General features: G+C 45.6%; 1 protein-coding gene across 1 annotated transcript in view; it reads left to right on the forward strand.

The window, feature by feature from the left end:
* Positions 1-22,366, forward strand: part of PRTFDC1 (phosphoribosyl transferase domain containing 1) — a 167,453-nt gene that overhangs the window by 25,613 nt on the left and 119,474 nt on the right. The window contains exon 2 of the mRNA XM_078663439.1: positions 17,281-17,387. Coding sequence (XP_078519565.1) covers positions 17,281-17,387 — 107 coding nt within the window. The remainder of the gene's footprint in view (positions 1-17,280; positions 17,388-22,366) is intronic.

Below are 22,366 nucleotides of genomic sequence, written 5' to 3' on the forward strand. Positions count from 1 at the left end.
GATCTGTATAACTATGCAGCGCGATTGCAGTATGCAGCACGCTGGGTGGACGAAGGAGATGACTGGGAAAAAAAGATTGCTCACAGGAATGATGGAGGCGGACCATCTCCCCTTGGTGTTAATGGAGGGTGCGGGGCTTCGATAGCAGTGCCGAATGTAGTGCGACAGACAGCAAGAACATGGCTACGGTTCGTTACAGTGGTGCTTAAACCTTAACCTTGTACTTCTCTCGCCCTGTTCCGCCGCGCCCATTGTGGGCGTTTGTTGCGGAGGGTTGAGGATACCTACACTTCCGGCTTGCCTAGAAAGAGGGGTAGTGTTCCAGTCGTTCGTCGTCCTGTCCCCATTTAATGTAGCCAGGACTGCGGCCCCGCAGCGGACGCGCCAAAGGCAAGTTCGTCTGTGCCCGTCCGCGTCCGAACGGGGGCAGGGGCACGAACCCCTGCTCAATCATCTTTTGAATGCCACGGAAGAATTGTATATTCTAAAGAACGCCTGGTTTAAATGCGCCCTCCGGCAGTCACAGCCTGCCTACATGCCATGCGGGCTGATAGGCAGCCCCAGTACTGCAAGGTCTGTCATTATGACCCCTGGGGGGAGGAAGATCAAAAGATCAAGAGGGAAACCATGAAAATGATCCAGATCAACTGCCGCTCCCTAAGGAAGCATAAGTTAGAAATATATGATCTCCTTACAGACCATCAACCTGAGGTACTCTTCCTCACGGAGACCTGGTTAGATGGAGAGTCTGCACCCGACATTCTGGAAGCACTTCCAACCGATTATGGAATGATTAGGCTGGACCGCGGTAGGCAGCGAGGTGGTGGGACTGCAATGATGCACAACAAGAGCTTAAATGCACCTTAGAAGCAGTGAGTATTAAAGACTGCGAAGCAGGCTCCTTCTCAATCAAATGGGGGCCGAGTGAGACCATTAACGGCTACTTGATATACCGCCCACCAGGGGCGCCCCCAGAATTTGTGGGGAGCCTGATGGAAACGATCACACAGCCAGCGCTGCGATATAGCAGGCTCCTCATCTTAGGAGATATCAACCTACATTTTGAGGAGGAAGATAATAGGGAAGTCCTCGGTGTACTCACCTCTATAGAATTACTTAAGCTTAAACTGCAATCACGGCTGCCGACACACCAGGCAGGCCACCTCCTAGACCCTATCGTTGCAAACTGGGAGGGGATAGAGGTTTATCACCCCTGCCCGGTAACATGGTCAGACCACTACCTGGTTCAATTCACGATATCCGACCTGACCAAAAAGCCCCCTCTAATTAAGCCTAGGTCAGATAAGCGCAGACAATGGGGAAAACTTACTTTGAGAACTAGTAGTCCTGCATTGCGAGACAATTTGGATGAGGCGTAGGAGGATTATGAGAGCTGGCCGACAAGAGCTCTTGACATAACAGCTCCATGGACAACCAAGGCCCCGCTTAGGAGTTCTAAGTCGGCGATATGGTTTAACGCTGAGCTAAAAACGTCCAAATCCCTGTGTAAAGGCTTAGAACGTTCCTGGCGGAAAAACTATGAGGAAACAAAAATTGTATTAAAGAATATCATCGTCTACTCAGGAAGACCAAGAGAGATTTTCTGAATAATAGAATTATAACAGCAGAGAACTCGACTAAGGACCTCAGCTCCAGAAACCCATTCGAGAGAGACATGTGAGGCGATTGCGGACTTTTTTGTCCAAAAGGTCGAAACGATATACAATTCCTTAGTAATAGGAGCTATCGCAACTTCCACAGAGCAAAGGAGGGAAGAGAGATTGTCAGGAAATAATGGCCTTTGCCGGTTTGGTGTCCTGAGTAACCCTGAGCTGCTGAAAATAGTTCAGAGCATTAAGTCTGGCTCTCCTAAAGATGCGGCTCAACCGAAGATTTTTAGGAATCAGTCTGAACTCCTCATTAACCATATCAGTCATATGGTAGGGTTGTCATTCAAGGCCTGTTATGTCCCACAAGATTGGAAGACAGCGCAGGTCATCCCCATTAAGAAGAAAGACAATCTTGGCATAGATCACTTAGACAACTTTCGACCCATTTCGCTCCATCCCTTCTGTGCGAAGGTAGTGGAGAAAATTGTTAACGCACAGCTGGTGCAATACATAGAGGACCACCAACTCCTGCACCCCTCTCAATCGGGTTTTAGAGCTAATCACTCCACAGAAACAGCTTTGCTCTTTTCGACCGAACTGCTGCGCGGGAAAGTGGATGAGGGGCGGACGGCCGCGCTGTTATTATTAGACCTCAGTGCGTCATTCGACACCGTCTCGAACCCCGTGCTGCTCTCCCGACTCAGGATGGCAGGGATTGAGTGGCCGGCCCACGATTGGGTGAAGGCGTTCCTGACGGACAGAAAATTTCAGGTCTACTGCCCACCCTACAAATCGGAAGTGCGGGCATTAAAACTAGGGGTTCCTCAGGGCTCTATATTGAGCCCTACCCTATTTAACCTATATATGAAGCCCTTGGCCAAGCTAGTAGAAACTTTCGGGGTGGAGATCGTGTCCTACGCGGACGACACCCAACTGGTGGTGACACTGTCTCAGCCCCCAGAAGAGGCGGCAGCGAATTTCTCGGCGTGTCTGGGGAAATTAGCGGAATGGATGAACAATAATTGTTTACGCCTTAATGCAAACAAAACTGAGCTCCTTGTGGTAGGGAAAGCCCCCTCCATCTGGTCCTCTGCCTGGTGGCCATCGGAGTTAGGACCCGCACTGTGTCCGGCAGGACAGGTGAAGAACCTGGGGATCATACTAGATACGAACCTCTCTTTTGAACATCACACTAGAGGGGTGGCAGGCAAATGCTATGGCATTTTAAAATGCCTGCGTAAAACTTTAGATCTCCTCCCAGCGACCAGTAGAAAAATCTTGATCCATACTTTGGTCACGCCTCACTTTGACTACGGCAACTCACTGTACGCTGGCCTGAGTCAAAAGGGGCTTCACAGATTGCAGTGTGTTCAAAATGCGGCTGCCAGGTTGGCACTGAATCTTTCTAGAAAATCTTCAGGTAGCCGTGCTTTGACTAACCTGCATTGGCTTCCGGTCCGGGAGCGCATCAAATTTAAAACTCTATGCGTAGCTCACCGCATCGCACAGGGTAAGGGCACTGTCTATCTTCAAAGCTTAATGATCCTGTACTAGTCTAAACGACAGCTAAGATCACTGGGCTGTATGCTTATTCAGGTTCCCCGCATCCATCGAGCCAGGATGGGTGGGCGTTCCTTCAAGTATTTGGCCAGTAAGCACTGGAATGCGTTGCCTCTGGAACTCCGGATGGAGCCATCAGAGAGGAGATTCAGGATGAAACGTAAAACCCACCTTTTCCCCTAAATAGATAGGAGCGCCAAACAGATCCTGGCGTTACTTCAATTTGCAAGGGGTACGAGCTGGTTCAGTGAATCTAAACAGCGCGGGGACACACTGTTTCTAGTGTAAGCAGGCGCTTTACAAGCTTCTTTTAATATTAATATTATTATTATTATTATTATTAAACATGCCCCATTCATCGAGAACTGCTGATGTGGTTATTGGTGCCAATTATGCACATGACTGCCAACATGTCCTTCCAGACTTGGAGGGGGGGAAAGAGGGGAGGGGCAGCTGTGCTCGGACCCGAGATTTGCATCCTGGAGAAAACGTCATCATATTTGATGAAGCTTGTAAAGAATTTCAACAAGGCTCGGGGAACTTCTTGGAACATTCAGGGCTAGCAAAAATGGCCCGGCAGACTTGGCACTCGTAACCCAAAGCGCAGAGCATGACACATACGCTGGAGATCCCACTGTCCTGTGGGTCCTGCAGGCATTTGATCTCGCTACTTTATAGAACGATGAGGACGGATGCGACTGGTAAACGGAAGCAGGCCCGTGCAGCTTGGGACAGGGATCTAGAAACTCCTCTGGGGTATGAGGAGTGGACACAAGCCTGTGCGCTTGCTAAACTAGCTTCCAGCAATGCCCGATTCAAGTTAGTGCATTATAATTTCCTGCACTGAAGGTATCTCACTCCAATGGATCTTGAACGTGTAACGCCTACCAGGATGGACAGATGTGCGGGATGTGGCATGGGTGATGTAGAGTTTCTCCACCTGGCTTGGGAATGTCTGACTGTTAGAAGCTTCTGGATGCAATTGGTGAAAGAACTGACGCAGGTTACACATCCCAAAATAGACCAAACGCCACGCAGCTGTTTACTAGGTAACATTAAAAGACGAAAGGGCTGAAAGATGGCATACTAATTTGCACCATTAGCTATGGTGCTTGCCATGCGTAGGGTAGCGATCACATGGATTGGGCAGCGAGCCACGGAGACATAACTGTGGCACAAGGACGTAGCGGAATGGACTTTGACAGAGGAGATCCCTATAAAGCTTTGCTGTGCAGACTTGCATTTAGACTATGGAGGAACGTGTGATAGATTGCTAGACCCTTACAAAACCTCAGACACTGAAAAGTTTAGCGATGACTCGGAAGATTCGGATGACACAGACATTACCCCCTAAAGAGCTGCATTCCCTAGCACGAAGGGTGACAATGGCCAGTCACATTGTAGGAATGGGGGTTTTTGAGATGTCGAAGGACATTTTGTGTTGGGAGTTAATTGTATGTTTTACTTCTGTGTGCTGCTTTGCTTACTCAGTGGATTGTGCTGTTCACCTTACCTATGCATTACCTGCTGAGTTAGATTTCATGCGGTACAAAAGAGGGTGGTGATGGACGGGGCATTTGAACCAATCAAACACTCACACCCAGTCAAAAGATCAGGGTTTAATCCATCACCGTTCTTTAGCCCACTCTGCCACCCCAGTTCAGACATGGCCATATGCAAATCAGTCTTACCCTGTGCCTCATGGGAGCAGTCCAGCCCGAACTGCCAAGCCATGCCTTTCCTGGACCGGATACTGGGGTGGCAGAGTGGGCTAAAGAACGGTGATGGATTAAACCCAGATCTGTTGCCTGGGTGTGAGTGTTTGATTGGTTCAGATGCTCCGTCCATCACCACCCCCTTTTGTACCACTTTGTTCGCCTAAGTTGGCAGGGTATGCTCAGACGTGAGTCCCTTGCTCACTTTGCCACTGGATGCAAGCAAGCCGGGCTGAAGACGGCTGAAATGCCAGAAACCGGTCCTCGGAAGCTTGTTTCCGGTCCAGGGAAGGCTTGGCTTGGCAGTTCGGGCTGGACTGTTCCCATGACGCACAGGAGCAGACTGATTTGCATATGGCCATGTCTGAACTGGAGTGGCAGAGTGGGCTAAAGAACGGTGATGGATTAAACCCAGATCTGTTGACTGGGTGTGAGGGTTTGATTGGTTCAGATGCTCCGTCCATTACCACCCCCTTTTGTACCACTTTGTTCGCCTAAGTTGGCAGGGTATGCTCGGACGTGAGTCCCTTGCTCACTTTGCCACTGGATTCAAGCAAGCCGGGCTGAAGACGGCTTAAATGCCAGAAACCGGTTCTTGGAAGCTTGTTTCCGGTCCAAGGAAGGCATGGCTTGGCAGTTCGGTCTGGACTGTTCCCATGAGGCACAGGGTCAGACTGATTTGCATATGGCCATGTCTGAACTGGGGTGGCAGAGTAGGCTAAAGAACGGTGATGGATTAAACCCAGATCTGTTGACTGGGTGTGAGTGTTTGATTGGTTCAGATGCTCTGTCCATCACCACCCCCTTTTGTACCACTTTGTTCGCCTAAGTTGGCAGGGTATGCTCAGACGTGAGTCCCTTGCTCACTTTGCCACTGGATTAAGTTGCCAGGGTATGCTCAGACGTGAGTCCCTTGCTCACTTTGCCACTGGATTCAAGCAAGCCGGGCAGAAGACGGCTGAAATGCCAGAAACCGGTCCTCAGAAGCTTGTTTCCGGTCCAGGGAAGGCATGGCTTGGCAGTTCGGGCTGGACTGTTCCCATGAGGCACAGGGTCAGACTGAATTGCATATGGCCATGTCTGAACTGGGGTGGCAGAGTGGGCTAAAGAACGATGATGGATTAAACCCAGATCTGTTGACTGGGTGTGAGTGTTTGATTGGTTCAGATGCTCCGTCCATCACCACCCCCTTTTGTACCACGAGTTAGATTTCATAACATTGAAAATACAGTTTAAAAAACCAAACATAAGTGCACTACAAACTCATATCTAGGTTTTTTTCACTGACCCTACCATAGCAATATCTTAATTAGAATCTCTTTTCTGTAAATGAGGTAAATGCCAAAAGTGCTTGCTAGCCTGACTCCCGCACTGCCGACATTTCCACATAAGCATTAATTTGATTTCCTTGAGCACGTTAAACTGCATGACATGAGAGGTTTACATATATGCAAACAATCTTTCAACCTGCACTGAAAGCTGTAATTTTACTGTCAAACGAATAAGTTAGTGAAAACAGACCTTCAACTCAGCAACTATTACATGTTTTTGTATTTTGGACTGGCAAGATTTGCCTGGAGAAAAGGGCCTGAATGTTCTCCCTCTTCTGCACAACGACACGAATGGTTATATCGCTGCAGTGGATTTTTACTGCTATTCGATGTCTATGCATTTTGGAGTGGCGAGATTTGCCTGTAGTAAAGGGCCTGAATGTTGCCCCCTCTTCTCCATAACTACATGGATGATCATATCGCCGTAGTGGTTTTTACTAAACATCAAAGTTGAGTCCAAATCCATTATTTTAATTTATTGAATCATGAGGCTAAGTGGTGCATTGGAGTGATTACTATAATAACTGAATTATTTTGTCCGTTGCGCTGAAATTACACAGGCGTGCCGCGCTGGTTAAAAAAAACTGTTGCTCGAGAGCGTGTCCTGCCTTCAACAGCAGGCAGGATAAAAGTCATTTAAGGAAATAGTGCTCACAGACTTTAATTAAAAGATACAGAGTAACAACACTTGTAACAGGGGCTCTCTTCATGGTTGGTTACAACAGGAGAATAGGAGGTACTGAGGAGGAACGACTAAGCCTATTTCCAAATCAAAACTCACCATTTACAAAGGACAGTAACGAGCCAATTGAACAGATAGGTGGAAAATGGGCAGAGCTTTAAGTCCATACCAGAATTCATTCTGTCTCAAAGAGATAGCGCAAGTGCTGCCTAGGCTAGACCTAAAAAGGGATATGACAGTTTAGTACTTTTATTCTATCTTTAGCCATGTGCACAGCAGCTGTGGTGCTGTACAACATGGCTAAAAGACAGCATTAAAGCAAATAGCTCTTGTGTAAGTGAAACCTATTGGCTTTATGAATGCGTGTTTTGCTTCCTGGTATCACTATCTTGTAACAGGAAACCAAGACTTTCATGTGGTGGCTCTCTAGAACTTTTTAGGTCTGGGGTTAGCCAAGACCTTTTGATTTTAATAAAATAATACGTATAATGTACTTAATGGGGCTTTCAGCATCCTCTCTTTATCCGTTGGTCTGTTGTTGTGTCATTCACATTTTTCTTCCACCTATTACAGCATATAGCATGGGACAGCCTACTTCAGCCACTGCCTAACTTCACTTTGAGTAACTGCATTTTGCTCTTTCACAAGCACCACATTCGCACACAAGGCAGTTCCCTTCAGTGCCAGTGTTTATTTTTACTTTAGAATTATTTCTTTAGTGTTGTCTTCTGTCTGTTTATAGAGTCTGATGTGATAGCATGATCTTATGAAAGTGAGCACAGGGCACATTCCAGCTTTCAGATCCCATCTCCTGCTAATGCCATTGTAGATTCCTTTCGGTGTGGCCTTTTTAGGTCGAGCCTAGAGCAGCGCATGCCCTGCTTGCTCGACTTTTAGTAAGGGGCTTTTCAAAGTGCTACCCATAAGCTTTTCCTGGCCTAAAGCTTGTGTGCATGTGCGCATGAACGCACGCAGCCGCCATCTGCCTTTCTTATCTCATTAAGCCTTGTTCTAATGGCTCCTTTGCTCGTACTCCCCCCTCCCTTCTCCCCCTCCCTCCTCATCAGCTTTATTCAGGCTCCTCTGTTTGCACTACCCCCACCCTCCTCCCCCCGCCCTTCTTGTCACCTCTTCTTGTTTTTCTTTCAGCGCAGGTTTGTATTAACACCTGTTCTAACTAAATGATCTCCCCCGTCGGTTTGGTCTCCCCCTACTCCGAGGGGAGCTTACAAATACAGCTATAAGCTAACTAGATGCTCTCCCCCATCGGTTTGGTCTTACCCTACGGGGCTTATGTGAAGGGGGAACACCAGCATACACTTGTTTGAAATCCCAGTGACCTTTTTATGATGGTGCAGTATAATTGACCTCTGTATCCACCATGTACAAAAATTGTCCATTCAGAAATATTTTTAATTTGTGTATTCTTCCTCCAAACCTGGTGCCCCTTTGCTCTAATTCATCATAACTTTCCGGCTCTTTCAGTCTCCATTTTCTCAGGTGCAAATGTCCCCTCCCTGCTCTTTCACGTATTTCCACAGTGATCTCCCTCATCACTTTGGTGCGCTTTCATTCAGTCCTTTGCTCAGTGTCTTTTGTCTGCTCAGTTTCAGTGCACATACTTTCTCGCCAATCCAATCCAGATGCTGCTTCGGTATCATTACTAAGTGCTATTTCATGGTCCCCATCTGCTCCTCACTTGAAGATGTTGTTCGCTTATATTTCATGTCACTCTTCTGCTTGCTCTCTTACTTTCACATGCAAAGTATTTCTTTCAGTGCCAGGAACTAGTATGGTAATGTGTGCTATGTGAAACAAAACTTTTGCTTTCAGCCAATGTTATTTTTAAATTGCGGACGACCTTCAATCCCCCCCCCCCCCCCCCCCACTTCAGTCCATCCAAAAACAATCTATGAAATCCTTAATGGTTACAAAATGGGCACTAACAGTAAACAAGCATTGGCATAGCCAATACGCCTCACTTTTGGGACCTTATAAGTATTTAGTTATACAGCACAATATCCTTGGTGCAACAACATCAACTGTTGCATGGCTAAACACTTATAAGGTCCAAAAGTCGAAGACCTATTGGCTATGCCAATGCTTGTTTATTTATTTGGCGGCTGCTGTTTTACACCAGCTTACATAAACTCTGAATATAAGCTAATGATTGATCTATGTTGCCAACCCTGTCTTTCCTTTCCTTTTTTTTATTTCTCTTGCCTTTTTCTCTTTCCTTTCTTTCTTTCTTCCTTCCTTCTTTCCTCTTTTCCTTTTGTCCTTCTTTTTTTCTCTATTGCTTAAATTTTTTCATACTTTTCTTTTTTCTCTTTTCTTTCTTGTTTTCTCTTTGCTCCTTCTGTCCTTCCTTTCATCTTTCCTTCCTCCTTCCTTCTGTACTTCATTCTTTATTCCTTTTATTCTTTCCTTCTCTTTCCTCCTTTCCTTCTTTCTTTCAGTTGCCTCTTTCTTGCTTGCTTGTCTTCTTGTTTACTTGCCTTCTTCCTTTTTAGGTCTCGCGCCTGCGTTGCAGTGCACAGAATTGCACGCGCAGCGAGACCTCATGTACGGGGTATGAAAATGGACCTAGGAATCGCACACGCTCATGCGTGTGCTTTTCCTTTTAGCTCATGCTATTGGCCTGTGCGTGCGTATTTATTTGAAAGACAGCACGCAATTGGCCAAAGGCGGGCGCATTGCTCCGCCCATGGCCTATTGGTGTCTATTACGCGCACTGGCCGTCATGTGGTTTCAATTATCGTGCCCAGACACGGGCGCGATAATTGAAACCACATTTCTCGCTGTGGCGCGCACGCACCGCTCGCAGGCTTCTTCTTTTTTGGATCCATGTCACAGAGAAGCAACTAAATGATATTTGCTTTAGAGCGTTACTCGTTCAACCTACAGAGGAGATTTATGCCCGGCTAGATGTGCACAATTTATTATTGTTTCTCCAAAATGTTTTCCGCAGTCACGTGCCTCGAGTGAAGCCGGGCACCATGCCCGGACCATGAATGCTGACGTGCACGAAGTACACATAGTGCTGCATCCTTCAAAAGTCCTTAAATAGTCCAATAAAAAAAAGTCGCCAGGTTAAAAGTTATCATGTTTTGTTTCTTAAACGAATCACATCTTAGAACAAAAGTATGCCGGCACGGCTGCTGTATGAACAAGTTTTACCAAATATTGCTGAATTATTTATAATCCGTTACAGTGGTACTCTGGGCTTTGCGTTCGTAATACCACGGTTACAGTTAGCTAAATCACTGTGCTTGCGAGGCATCACACCATAGGAATGGCAATGGCCACAGACTTCAGGGATCGCTAAGTAATCACTTATCTAACCGTGTGTCTGCTCATGACGTAACAAGCAGAATACACCAGGGAGAACATACGAGAGGTATTAAACGTGCACTTCTCAACTATGTTGCTCCCTTTCCAGCCAGCAGCAGAAATACTTTGATTGCAAGGCCGGGGGGAGCACGGAGAGACAGGTGGATTGATACACCCTATTCTCCACTTCTGCCGGCTCTATTTTTTTTGTACACAAATGATTTTAGTATCGCTCTGCTGACGACGGTTAACTTGCATGTACACAGCAGTATAATAACTTAAGGCACTTTGCGTTTAAGGCACGTCACTTGGTCTGTCTGTGGTTAACCTTGCATTGGGAGTACTGAGAGATTTGTGGCATTTCATTGCGATATCATCCTCGCGCCACCTCAGAACTGACGGGTGCCAGCTCAGGGATACGTTTAGTGAGCAGCATGTGTTATGTCACAGGTCAGAAATCCGGGCCAGGGGATGGATCACCAAGTAAAAGTCGGTGTCAAGATAGGAGAGGCGAGGAACATCCCTCGAACATTCTCACAAGGGATGCTCTAATCTTATCTACCAACGTCAAGTGAAGAGGAAGTGTTCCGGATGTCACAGCGCCAGAACCCTGAGATTAGATAGGGGCGGTTCACACGTTTGTAGCCGGCCCACTTCTGTCAGAGGGAAAGGGGTCAGCTCCGTGTGTATTGTTTTTCAATTAGCATGAATGCACACACTCTGTTCTGTTGGTGATAATTCCCGGGCCAGGCCTGACAGGGCCCGAACAAGGGAACGGGCGCTGATGGACGCATCCCATGCCCTGGGCAGGACGTTCGAACAAACCTTGCATGAATGCAGACGAGTTCACATGTTGACGAGGCCCGACATGCACACTTCATTACGTTTACTCAAAGAGTGCAATGGAATATGTGCCGTGGCTTTGTTTGAGATCAAGTATTGGCCCCGGTTGGAATGCCAGTGCGCGCCGATGTCTCTGCGAGACCCGCTAATGAATGATGTCGAAGATGATTATCAGTCCCATGGGTCCGAGGCACTGCAGGCAGAAAGGTGGCTTTGTGTACTGCAGTCCAAAATCTCGGGACACATGGAGGACTTCTGGTGCCCTCTGCTTCACCCATTCCGCACTGGTTCTGCTGAATCTTGCCCTCCCTTACCATCCACTGATGTTTAGCTGATTACAGCATTTTAAAATTACATAGGTGTGCAGAGAACCCTAATCGCACAGCTCTTCACTTAAGATTTTCAACTTCCATGATTTTGGATTTTACCTGTGCAGAGGAAGTCAAGCTGTATAGCTTCTGGCTCATTAAAAAGATATCGCACTGGGAATAACCACGAAATCGAGGAGCTTGTCTTCTTGGATGCCCTGAAGAAGCCCAGTTATGGGCGAAACGCGTTGACTGTATTTTATTTCTCCAAAGAATATGAAATGAAGGATCAAATATTCAAAGATAATCTCTAGGTTCATCTGTTTATGCTTGGCAATTTTGCCATTATTTCACTATAAGTTGATCTGGTTACCTCTCAGAGCTTTGTGATGTATACTTTCTGCTTGGGGCTGCTAACTAACTGTACTAGAACACATGAAAACCTGTCTCCCTCTGTGCTTAGTGGACCTTCTCTGAAATCCCCGCCTTGTACAACATGTATTTGTTTATTAGTCACATGCTCAACTTCAGGTCATTGACTTTGCATTTAGTCCTTATAGCATTGTGTTTTATCTCAGGGTGGGGGCAAAACTATGGAATGATTGCTTGTTTTTATTTGCTCCGCAGTCTGCCCTGTGAAAATGACTTCTTCCTTTTTTTGAGGTGGAGAAGCACTTAAAGTCCCTGGAACAGGGGCAGCTCCTCTGGTATGGCGGAGGAGGTCACCCCACTGCTTTTAAGCAGTGCACTGCAAAGTGAAGGAAACATAAAATAATATTAACTTTGAGTTATTCTCATTTTATATTTACTGTTGCTTTGCGGACAGGCGGGGCTGCTCTGCTCTCGGCGCAGGGAAGGGAGGCGTGGTTTGCCCACTCCTTAGTGTGCAATGACTGATTGGTCGGCCTCTTGGGCCGCCCAAACCAGTCATACGCACTTTCCCTGTTCTCCATGCATGCTGCATTACAGCCTGCGTGAAGAACAAGACCAGGCCCCCATTCCTTGGTTGAGCGTCGAACCAGGGCGCTCAAAAACCAATCACAACGTTGCATTGCAGCGTTGTGATTGGTTAGGGGGAGCCTTTTCTGTGCTTTCTGTGCCTCGGTCTGACGAGGAGAGGAGGAGCAGAGATGCGGGACCGGTGCGGCAAGGTGTTTCTAATGAAATAGTGGGTGAATGCACCTGCTATAGAGCTGACTTTAACTCCATGATTGATGGGTGCCCCTGCTTTGTTATTTAAGCGGTCGCAACTGAGGTCTTTGTTTTCAACCATCAGGTCACAGGTTCAACTGTCGGCAGTTCTGCTTCCGCTTTTCATCCTTCTGAAGTCATTTCAATTGAGCCCCATTGACTTGGGAGATTATAACCGCTTTTATTTACATCACGTTACTGCTAGTAAGATTGTTGACATGTTTGAGACCTGGCTGGGCTGACTGCTTTTTATCATACGGAAGTTGGTGAAATGAGTACTGTATCACTTTTATTACAACACGTTAATACAGAATGGTTTTAGTGTTGCGTAAAAAGGACACGATCCTTTGGAAAACAAGCATTTGCAATGCAATAGGTTTCACATTACTGAAAGTTTGTGCTAGTGGCGTTGCTTTATTACTTGCAACACCAATAGCTCAAACTTTCAGTAATGCGAGACCTATTGCATTGCAAATGCTTGTTTTCTTTCCAGTCTTCTTTATTCTTGCCTTCTTTCTCAAAGGGACAGCGAATGTCAGACCAATTAGCTTTTTAAGCCTCTGTTAGCCAAGACATTTAGATTTTTCTAAAACTATGCGTATAGCATACTTACAGGGGTTTTCAGACAGACTTCATCTATTAGTCTGTTGATGCTTCATTCACTTTTTAGCTCTCGGCTGGCGAAAGCAGCGCGCATGCGCTGCTCCCGGATTTTGAGAGCTTCTTGGAGTCAATACAGATTCCGATGTTGTGTTTCTACTCCGCCTGCAGTTTGCATTCGTGCTCGTTGTTTGGCATCACGAGTTATGCAAAAGCGGGTGCAATGATTGCACCGGAGGTATTTTAATCCCTCCTAGTTGCCACCCTGTCCACTTTTGGCCCCGCCCCGGGACTGGATCTTTTACTGGCGGCAGAACACAGTGGGTTTTATAATCACGACCACGTCCACCACCACCACATCCACCACGGCCACCACCAGCACGTTCACCACTACCACCATGTCCTCCACCACCACGTCCACCACCATTGTGTCCACCACGACCACCACCACCACGTCCACCACCACTATGTTCACCACCACCACCATGTCCACCACCACGTCCATCGCCTTCACGTCCACCACCATGTCCACCACCATGTCCACCACTACGTCCACCACCACGTCCCCCACCGCCACCACGTCCCCCACCACGTCCACCACCACCACGTCCACCACCACCACGTCCACCACCACCACGTCCACCACCACCACGTCCACCACCACCACGTCCACCACCACCACCACGTCCACCACCACCATGTCCACCATCACCATGTCCACCATGTCCACCACCACATCGACCACCACCACATCCACATCCACCACCACGTCCAGCACCACATCTACCACCACCACCACGTCTACCACCACCACCTCCACATTCACCACATCCACCACCAACACGTCCACCACCAACACGTCCACCACCAACACATCCACCACCAATACGTCCACCACCTCCACCACGTCCACCACCTCCACCACGTCCACCACCACCACCACGTCCACCACCACCAACCATGTCCACCACCACCAACCACGTCCACCACCAACCACGTCCACCACCACCACGTTGTCCACCACCATGTGCACCACCACGTCCACCACCACCACCACCATATCCATCACCACCACCATATCCACCACCACCACCACCACCATAGCCACCACCGCCACATCCACCAGCATGTCCACCACCATAGCCACCACCACCACGTCCACCAATGGTTTTTAAACATAATGAATAAAGGAAGCTATTTAAAGAAAAATGTTATGGACACGGACCTGATAATTTGTTATGTGTCTGTTTTGTCTTCTTGTTAAGTGGTGCACCTTTGCTACTTTTTAAAGCAAGGTGAGTTCCTGGCTTCTTCTCTCTCCGACTATTCCTGCAATGACAAGAATAAGTTTCCCCTCCTTCAAAGTTTGAGGGACAAAGACAAAATGATTTACCCAATGCCTTGTGGACTCCTGTAAGCTTGCATTGAAGCTCAACAGCTGTGCAAGTCTCCTTCACATACTGAAAAGATCATCCTGACATCAGCGGTACAAGCCGTGAGCAATGACAGCCTTCCTTATAAACACAAAACCGATTTAGCATGTCCATTGGCCATGCATTCTGCCCTCAGACAAACAGAACCACTACTAGCTGCAGAAAAACAAACGTTCCTCACCAAAAAAAACATATAGGACCATGTTTCCATAGGAAAAGCATTTTTTGTTTTCCTAATAACTGTAGCTCAGTTTGCGGAATTTTCAGAAAACTTTCCCAAACAATCAGATTCCACCTCAGCTGCTTCCTGGAAGGTTTCGGCGAATCTGTCCAGCGGGTGCCCAGAAAAAGGGAGGTTGTCAAAATACTTTTTTCCCATACATTTTTTAATAGGAACTTTAGACACAGCTACAGACACACCGCTGAATGGATTTACACCAAATTTGGCAGAAAGCTAGATCTAGGTCCAGAAAGAGTGGATTTTGTTATTCGATGTAAATCAGTTCATTATTTTTTGAGCAGTTAATGACATTACTGACCTGTATTTGTTTACTATTTGTGGTGCAACTTTTGCACATTAGAGCATGATAGTTTAAATAAATATTATAAACTTTCTTTGTGTCTCTTCTATTTTTTGTGGACAAGTATCAGTGAGAGAACAAAAGGGGTTTACTTGCTACCGCGATCCTGAGAGGTTCGGGAGGGTTGTGTTCTCAGGTGCCAAATCACTTGTTTCTCTGGAAAGTTAAGGAGGGCAAGTGAGGCACTATGAGCTTGTCGGATTCGGGCCCTTAGATGCTGATGAGGTATTGTGACTCAGTCCCTACATGCCGACGTTCTGTGGTCCCAGGCATAGTTCTGTTCCTGAGCAGAATCCCTGCAACACAGCACTCAAAACAAGGCCAAATACAGCACAAGCAAAACAGATCAATCACCTACTAAATGCCTCAATCTTGATCTCTGTTTTTTACCATTCTCACTTGTGGAGCACTCTCCAGAACCTTGTGTCTGCTACTGAAGTGGATAAACCTCAAAGCTTGGTTGAGGGATTAGGCATGCCTTGAGAAAGTTTGTTCAGTGTCTGTTGAATAGGCCCTCTGTCCTAGGAGAATGTTTTGTGGACAGTACTTTCCGTTTAGGCCACTAAAACTTGTTTAGAACCGTACACATTTAGGGTATTCTGCTTTTCTGAATCTTGCATGCCCTGGTTGGCAGACAAACCCAAAATGAATCTGACTCTTCACGGCACAGTGAAAGCAGGACATTGAAATTAATAATATCAGAGGCGTACCAAATCTTGCACTGAAATAGGGCCTTACCCATGAAACATTACACACCAAGGCAAAAGTAGAAAACAATACATTCTTTAACTTTTTCATTGTATTGACCCCGTCAAAACTCCCTCCTTGTTGTTGCTGGCCTTTCTTTATCCCCATATCTGATGTATAATTCATTGTAATGACCTCACGAGGCAGGAAGGGTGCAACAAGCAGTCTGGCCTTTAGCTGCTGGCCCACAGTGAAAGGAGTGGGACGCCATAAACAAGAACATCCAGGAGCTCAAAGTGGCCAACCACTCAGCGCCTCTCCCACTAAGGGAGAAGGAAGCCAATAGATGCCCATGTCACCCCAACACAAAGAGACCAGAGGATCTTTGAGGAACTGAAGGTGGAGATCACAGGCTTAGTCGTACAACTGGGACGTACGACCTGGCTGACACTGCTTTAAAGACGAGAATAGGTTGTTAGCAGCTGGACCATGGGGAGCGATCGCCACTCATGGGTGGATCTCCAAGGGGTGCTGATGGGTCTGGTAGAAGGGTTTCCTGTACTTGTGGGCCATGGCGCAATCTTTCTATGTGTATCTCACACTGATGACCCTTGGTGGCAGGCTTATCAAGTAGAAGGGAGGCCGACCCTGCCCACAGGAAGGGTTGCCATCTGGCTGTGTTTTTTAATGGCATGACCCGTATTTTAATGTCCTGGTCGGTACAAAAATTTGGAAAATCACATAAAGCCAGTGTTTTTTCCCCCTTATCAGTAAATACTTAAAACAGTAAACATAAGAAAGCTCTTTAAAACGTGTCTTGGAGCTGCCTTAATGATCCCTGACTAATAATAAAAGTACACAAAGAAATAAAGACATTTTTAAAAGTTAAAACAAACTACTTTATATAAAGTTCTATTTAAGTATCCCATCTGGATCTTCTCGGGATCCTAAAATGTAAACAAATGGCCTTTATTCCACAGGCCTCAAAATCAGCTGGCTCTAGTTTGTCAAGCAACCTGGCAGACTAATGTGCCCTAAAGCCAAAATCTAACCAGCATCCCAGAAATACAGCTGACAACTAATCCGCATGGAGAGAGCATCCTCTCCCCGAGCAGCAAAGAAAGAGGAGGAGTCAAGGAGCGGATTTGAGGTTATTGCCTGGCAAGGGAGTTCATTGGTGGAAATGAATTATTGTTTTGCTTTCTATAACTTCTGGTTTCATGTGTGTTGTAGTTTGAGTTAATGTTTCATATTATTTGCTACTATGTAAAGAATAGTAAACAAAGAAGCATTAAAGAGTCCTCCTGCCTAAATGTAGAATGACTGTTGTGTAATCTGAAACTGTATTTTTAGCAACCGTTCCATGACCTAAATTCAAGGTAATTAGTCGATGGTCTTTTTTTCAGATTCCTGATGACTGGCCTGGCTACAAGCTGGATTTGTTTGTTTTACCACAACACTACTGTGAAGATTTAAAATGTGTATATATCCCGCATGGTATTATAATGGATCGGTAAGTGGGCTTTTTTCATAACTGCTAATTTTGCTACTTCACCTTTATTTTCTTAAAAAAACGAATTGCTAAAGACACACAACATGTGTTATGCTTCTGTGAATAGGGAGTTGTTCTAATACCTTGCTCCTTCAGGAAGTACAGGCTCTTTTTATTTTAATGCTCGTTTCCCCATCAATATATTCCAGGTCATCTGCCATTGACCCTTGCCGTTATACATCCATAACCAATGGGTCATTTATCTTTACAAAGATTCCATCCTCCCAACGTAAATGATCTCTGGTATAATCATTGGGACCACTTTCTCTCTCTCTCTCCACCACTGCCCAAAAGGCACACACCATCTTCTTTTCTTCTCTCTGCATCTTACTTTGTCCAGTCTATTTTTGTATCTTACAAACTATACCCACTCATTTATCAGTGGAGGCTCAGCTTGTGTCCATCTTTTACAGATTTCCGTCTGTGGCATTAGCATTAAGTAAAAAATCACCTTTCTCTCATCTGATTCCATCTCCACCACTCCCAGGCAATCCACTTCAACACCAAAGAAGACTAGGGTAAAGCTTAAATTAATCTCACTCTTATGGATCAATAGCAATACTTTGCCCACACCACTCTAAAATCCATTCAGGGCTGGACATTTGAAAAACATGTGGATGTCGTCCGCTGCCTCCCGTCTACACCTTCTGCAGTTCGGCATCACGCCCTTCTTAAACTTGGACATCTTGGCCGGACTCCAAAAACATCTGTAGAGGGTGTAAAGTTGATTCTGTTTAAGTGTAGCAGGCTTCACAACACCATCTAGCAAACTCAAGGGTACTTACCACAAGTCTCCCATCACTCCGCTTTCATAGGCGTGTTTCATTCTCCCTTCTCTAACTGCCACTAACTGCCTGTACCATGTGGAGACTTCTTTCTTTTTTCAGTGTGCTGTATATCCTGTTTCATTTGACCTATGCCACATTTTGTCCACTTTCGGCTCTTCATCCATGATATCAACTGCAGATACTTAAATTTGGAGAAAGTGCTTTTGGTGGACTTTTCACCCAACACCTCCCCTGAGAAGGGCCTACCTTCCTTTACAAGGGTGCCCCAATGCACAATGTTATCTGTCTTAATTCTAATGCACAATCCTTCGTTTAAACAGTCTGGTTGCCCTGGTGAATCCTATACAGGGGCCAACATACTATAGAATGGTTTTCTCAAGACTAGTCCGCCCTGATACCATAACCTAGCTGCCGACTGCAGGATCTGCAACCTTACTTTCTTAAAAAATGTTGGTGAGCCAAATGTATGCAAGAAACCCGTTATGGCTAAACTACTAGGCATCAGCACAATAGAGAGGGCGAATTTATCAGATGCCATCAATTCCAACAGGGATCCCACGGATAGTACCATAAGAGAAGGGCGGGATAAGATCTCCTCTCACTAAATACACTTCCTACAATCCATCTGTGTAAAAAAAATTGTAGGTTGTAAATAAATTATGCCCCGATGTTTTGTTTTTTTGTTTTTTGTTTTGATACGATTGTTACATTGCAAATAAAATAACATTGGGCTGTAACAAAATGATTAACAAACGTGGGGATAATGGTACAGAAAATAACTTAATGTAAGAAGCATAAACTAGGAACGAACAAGTGGGATTGCAAAACATGGGAACTACTGGTTCCACTGTGCTTTGCGATCTTTAACAGGTGATCACGGAGGTAGCAGACACAGACGTCCGAGACAACAGCACTAGGGGCGGAATAACATTCACCCAGGCAACGCCCACTCAGCGCGGTATCCTAGATACAAGTGGTTGACGGTAGGACGTTGTTCCACGTCAATCACATGGACGCGAGTGTAAGCAAGCGGGAAAACGCCCTCATAAGATATTTAAGGTTGCAATCAGACCGTAAACACTGACTACGCGGTGTCACGGAAAGCGGGCAAGGAAGCAGGGCGCCACCCTAGGAACAGTAAGGAGCACAGAGGGAGGAGAAGAGAGGGGAGAGAGGAAGGAGGGGGTGTTTTTGGGTGGGATTTAACAACTCGGAAACCATACCAAGGAATTGAGTCAAACGCAAAAAAAACATGACTCTAAAGCCGTTCCCTTGCACTTCCCTCCCCACATCTTCCCTTGTTTATACAGGTTGTGTTCGAAGGGGGAACCTCCCGCCGGGCACCAATTCGGGTTCACGAATTTAATGAACTCGGTAAGTTAAGTTAATGGTATTGATGTCTGAGATGCACAATGGGGAATCTATTTGAAAAATGGTGAAAATTGGTGCGAGTGAAAGACCTTCACGGGACAATATAATGTGATGAGTGTGAATAAAGTTAGGTGAGCAATCCGATCGGGAAGCACGGGGTCGGACAATAAGGTGCTCACGTACTGGGAAGGGTGGGGAACAGAGATCCCACTCCATTTAAAGGATCATGAATGAATTAGAAACACTTGTTACCAACCAAACCATAAAAATGGCTTGATATAAAAGAGACATAAATGGTTTGCACAAAAGAAATGACAAACCGGAAGATGGTAAAAGAGAGCGCATGACAGTACGTCATTATTGTTATTTTCTCTCTTTTCTCTCTTTTATCCACAGTAAATGTGTTTTTGTTTTCCCGCATTCGGGAGAAGCCTCTACATGTAACAGGAGAGGGTTCGGATTTGCAAAGACCGACTCAGTTTCAAAGGGCCCAGTAGACCGAATTGCGGTGGGGCTTGGACAGAAATAAAAGGCGACTGTCCTGAAGAATACCGTGGTGACCAGCTTTGGCACATTTTGTACGGTTGAAACATGTCGACATAAGCAGTACCAGGAGGGAGGTCTTGAGAGATCTTTGGGCCTCGAACAAGACAGTTCCCATCCTTATTTGAGTTTTAATCCTGATAGGGGTACCAGGTAATGTCCAATAAAATACTTATTTCAGTTGGCACCCTTAATCAGTTTTAACATTTCCTATTAACTGCACTTTAGTCGCACTATTATTTCTGACACTTGGTGATCGGTACACATCTCATCACATTTTATGTTACATGTTGTCTGACATTTATGGTTTGTTTGTTGAGTGACATTCATTGTTTTGTTTCCCCCTCCTCTAATTCTCCGCCCTGGGTGTGGTTACACCAGGGCGTATTGCAAGCAGGCCCAATGATGGTAGAATGTCACATACTTCGGTATGTGAGTGAGGGCAACTTTTTCCAATAATTGGATTCCCCTATGTCTACGTTTCATTGTGGTTGTTTGTTTTGTGTGTACTCTACCACCCCCCTTGTGTGTTCACGTAAACTACTAGGCAGACATTCCAATATACCCTCAATAACGCTTGCATCCGGCCTCTCAATCAGCATCCTCACATATTTAAGCTGAAACGCCAAGCACTAGATCTGAAAATCTGGCAGCGCTAAGTCTCCTCTGATCATACTTTTCCTTAACCTCTTCAAGGATACCCTCCCTGCCTTTTTGCCCCAGATAAAGCTTATATTTCCCTGAAATCTTTTCACACTGTTCTTAGCGAAATTAATGGTATATTATTAAATAGAAAGTTGAATTTCAGAAGGAGCATCCTCTTCACTAAATTAACACGCTCTTATACAGACAATGAAAGATGGCACTACTTTTTCATTAATCCATTACTTTCTTTGATGACCTTCTTCAGATTAGCCTTCATCATCTCACTCAGGTCCCTTGTCACATAGACTCCCAAATATCTCAGATCTCCTTTACTTTCTCCATCTTCCAATGTACAATTCCATGTCATTACTATTGTTTGGCCACATGAACACGATACACCGAAAATGCTCCTAAAAACCTTCCCTTCCTTCTCAATTACTGGGATTGCATCATTAATATTTGATGTACTGAACATGAGGTCCTCCACATGTAGGGCTACTTTTCCGCGAACCCATTCCAAGAAAAAGGCACTATCTTTCCATTCAACGTAAGACTCTGCGCCAGCGGCTCAATGTACAAGTTAAATAGGAGTGGTGATAGGGCCCAACCCAGACTTGTCCCTCTTTGGAAATCGACTTGCTCCGCCAACTCGCCATTTATCAAAATTCTCACTTTATGGGAGCTGTAGATTAACTGGATCACCCTACAAAAAGTTGTTTCCAGCCCCATATATGCGAACACTTCCATCAAGTACTTTCTGTTTACTTGATCATTGGCCTTGGCATCCAGCATAACCACTGCCAGTGGGGCTGAAAACGTTGTAGCCATATCTATTGCTCCCACAAATTTGTATGTTTGCTCATGTATACATTTCCCCGTCATAAACTCCTTCTTATCTTTGTGTATTAACCCTCTCACTACCTTATCCAATCTCCTTGCTAAAATTGCGACAAAGATCTTGTAAACGCAATTCAAAAGTGAGAAATGTCTGTAGGATTTAAAAATCAAACTAATGGTTGCTTCATACCAAGTAGCAGGTAATTGGGCCTTCCCTTTAAGTATTTTATTGAATAAATCTTTTCAAATCAGTATAATTGCTTTTTTGAGAGTAATATACTGCTCCACCGGTATCCTATCCGGCGACAGAGCCTTCATTTCTTGCTAGATTTTAATACTACATCAATCTCCTCTGTTATTTCCTGTATTAAACGCCACAGCTGTTCCTGACTCAGTTCACTCACTTTTCGTCCCCTTAACCTCTGCCTCAACCATACACTATCCAGGTTATTTCATTCTCAATCTATATTTCTAAAAAAGTCATAAAATGCATCACCGATATATCCCTTGTATCTCTCTGTTAGAAATGGCCCTTCCTAGGGTGCTTTCCCGCCACTTTTTGCATTTCTCCTTTCCAGTTTTCCGCACCTCTGGATGCTAGCCTTAGGACGTTGGATACGTTTGATACTGCCATTCATGTATCTTGAATGCTCCTCCGTGGACTTGCAGCACTGGCTGTGCACTCACGGAGGTAGCTCATCGATTGTGCCACCGGTTTGCCCTAGTGGGGACTGTGTGCATAGGTTAATGTTATTC

The sequence above is a fragment of the Lissotriton helveticus genome, chromosome 10 (genome assembly GCF_964261635.1).
Source record: "Lissotriton helveticus chromosome 10, aLisHel1.1, whole genome shotgun sequence".
NCBI lineage: Eukaryota > Metazoa > Chordata > Amphibia > Caudata > Salamandridae > Lissotriton > Lissotriton helveticus.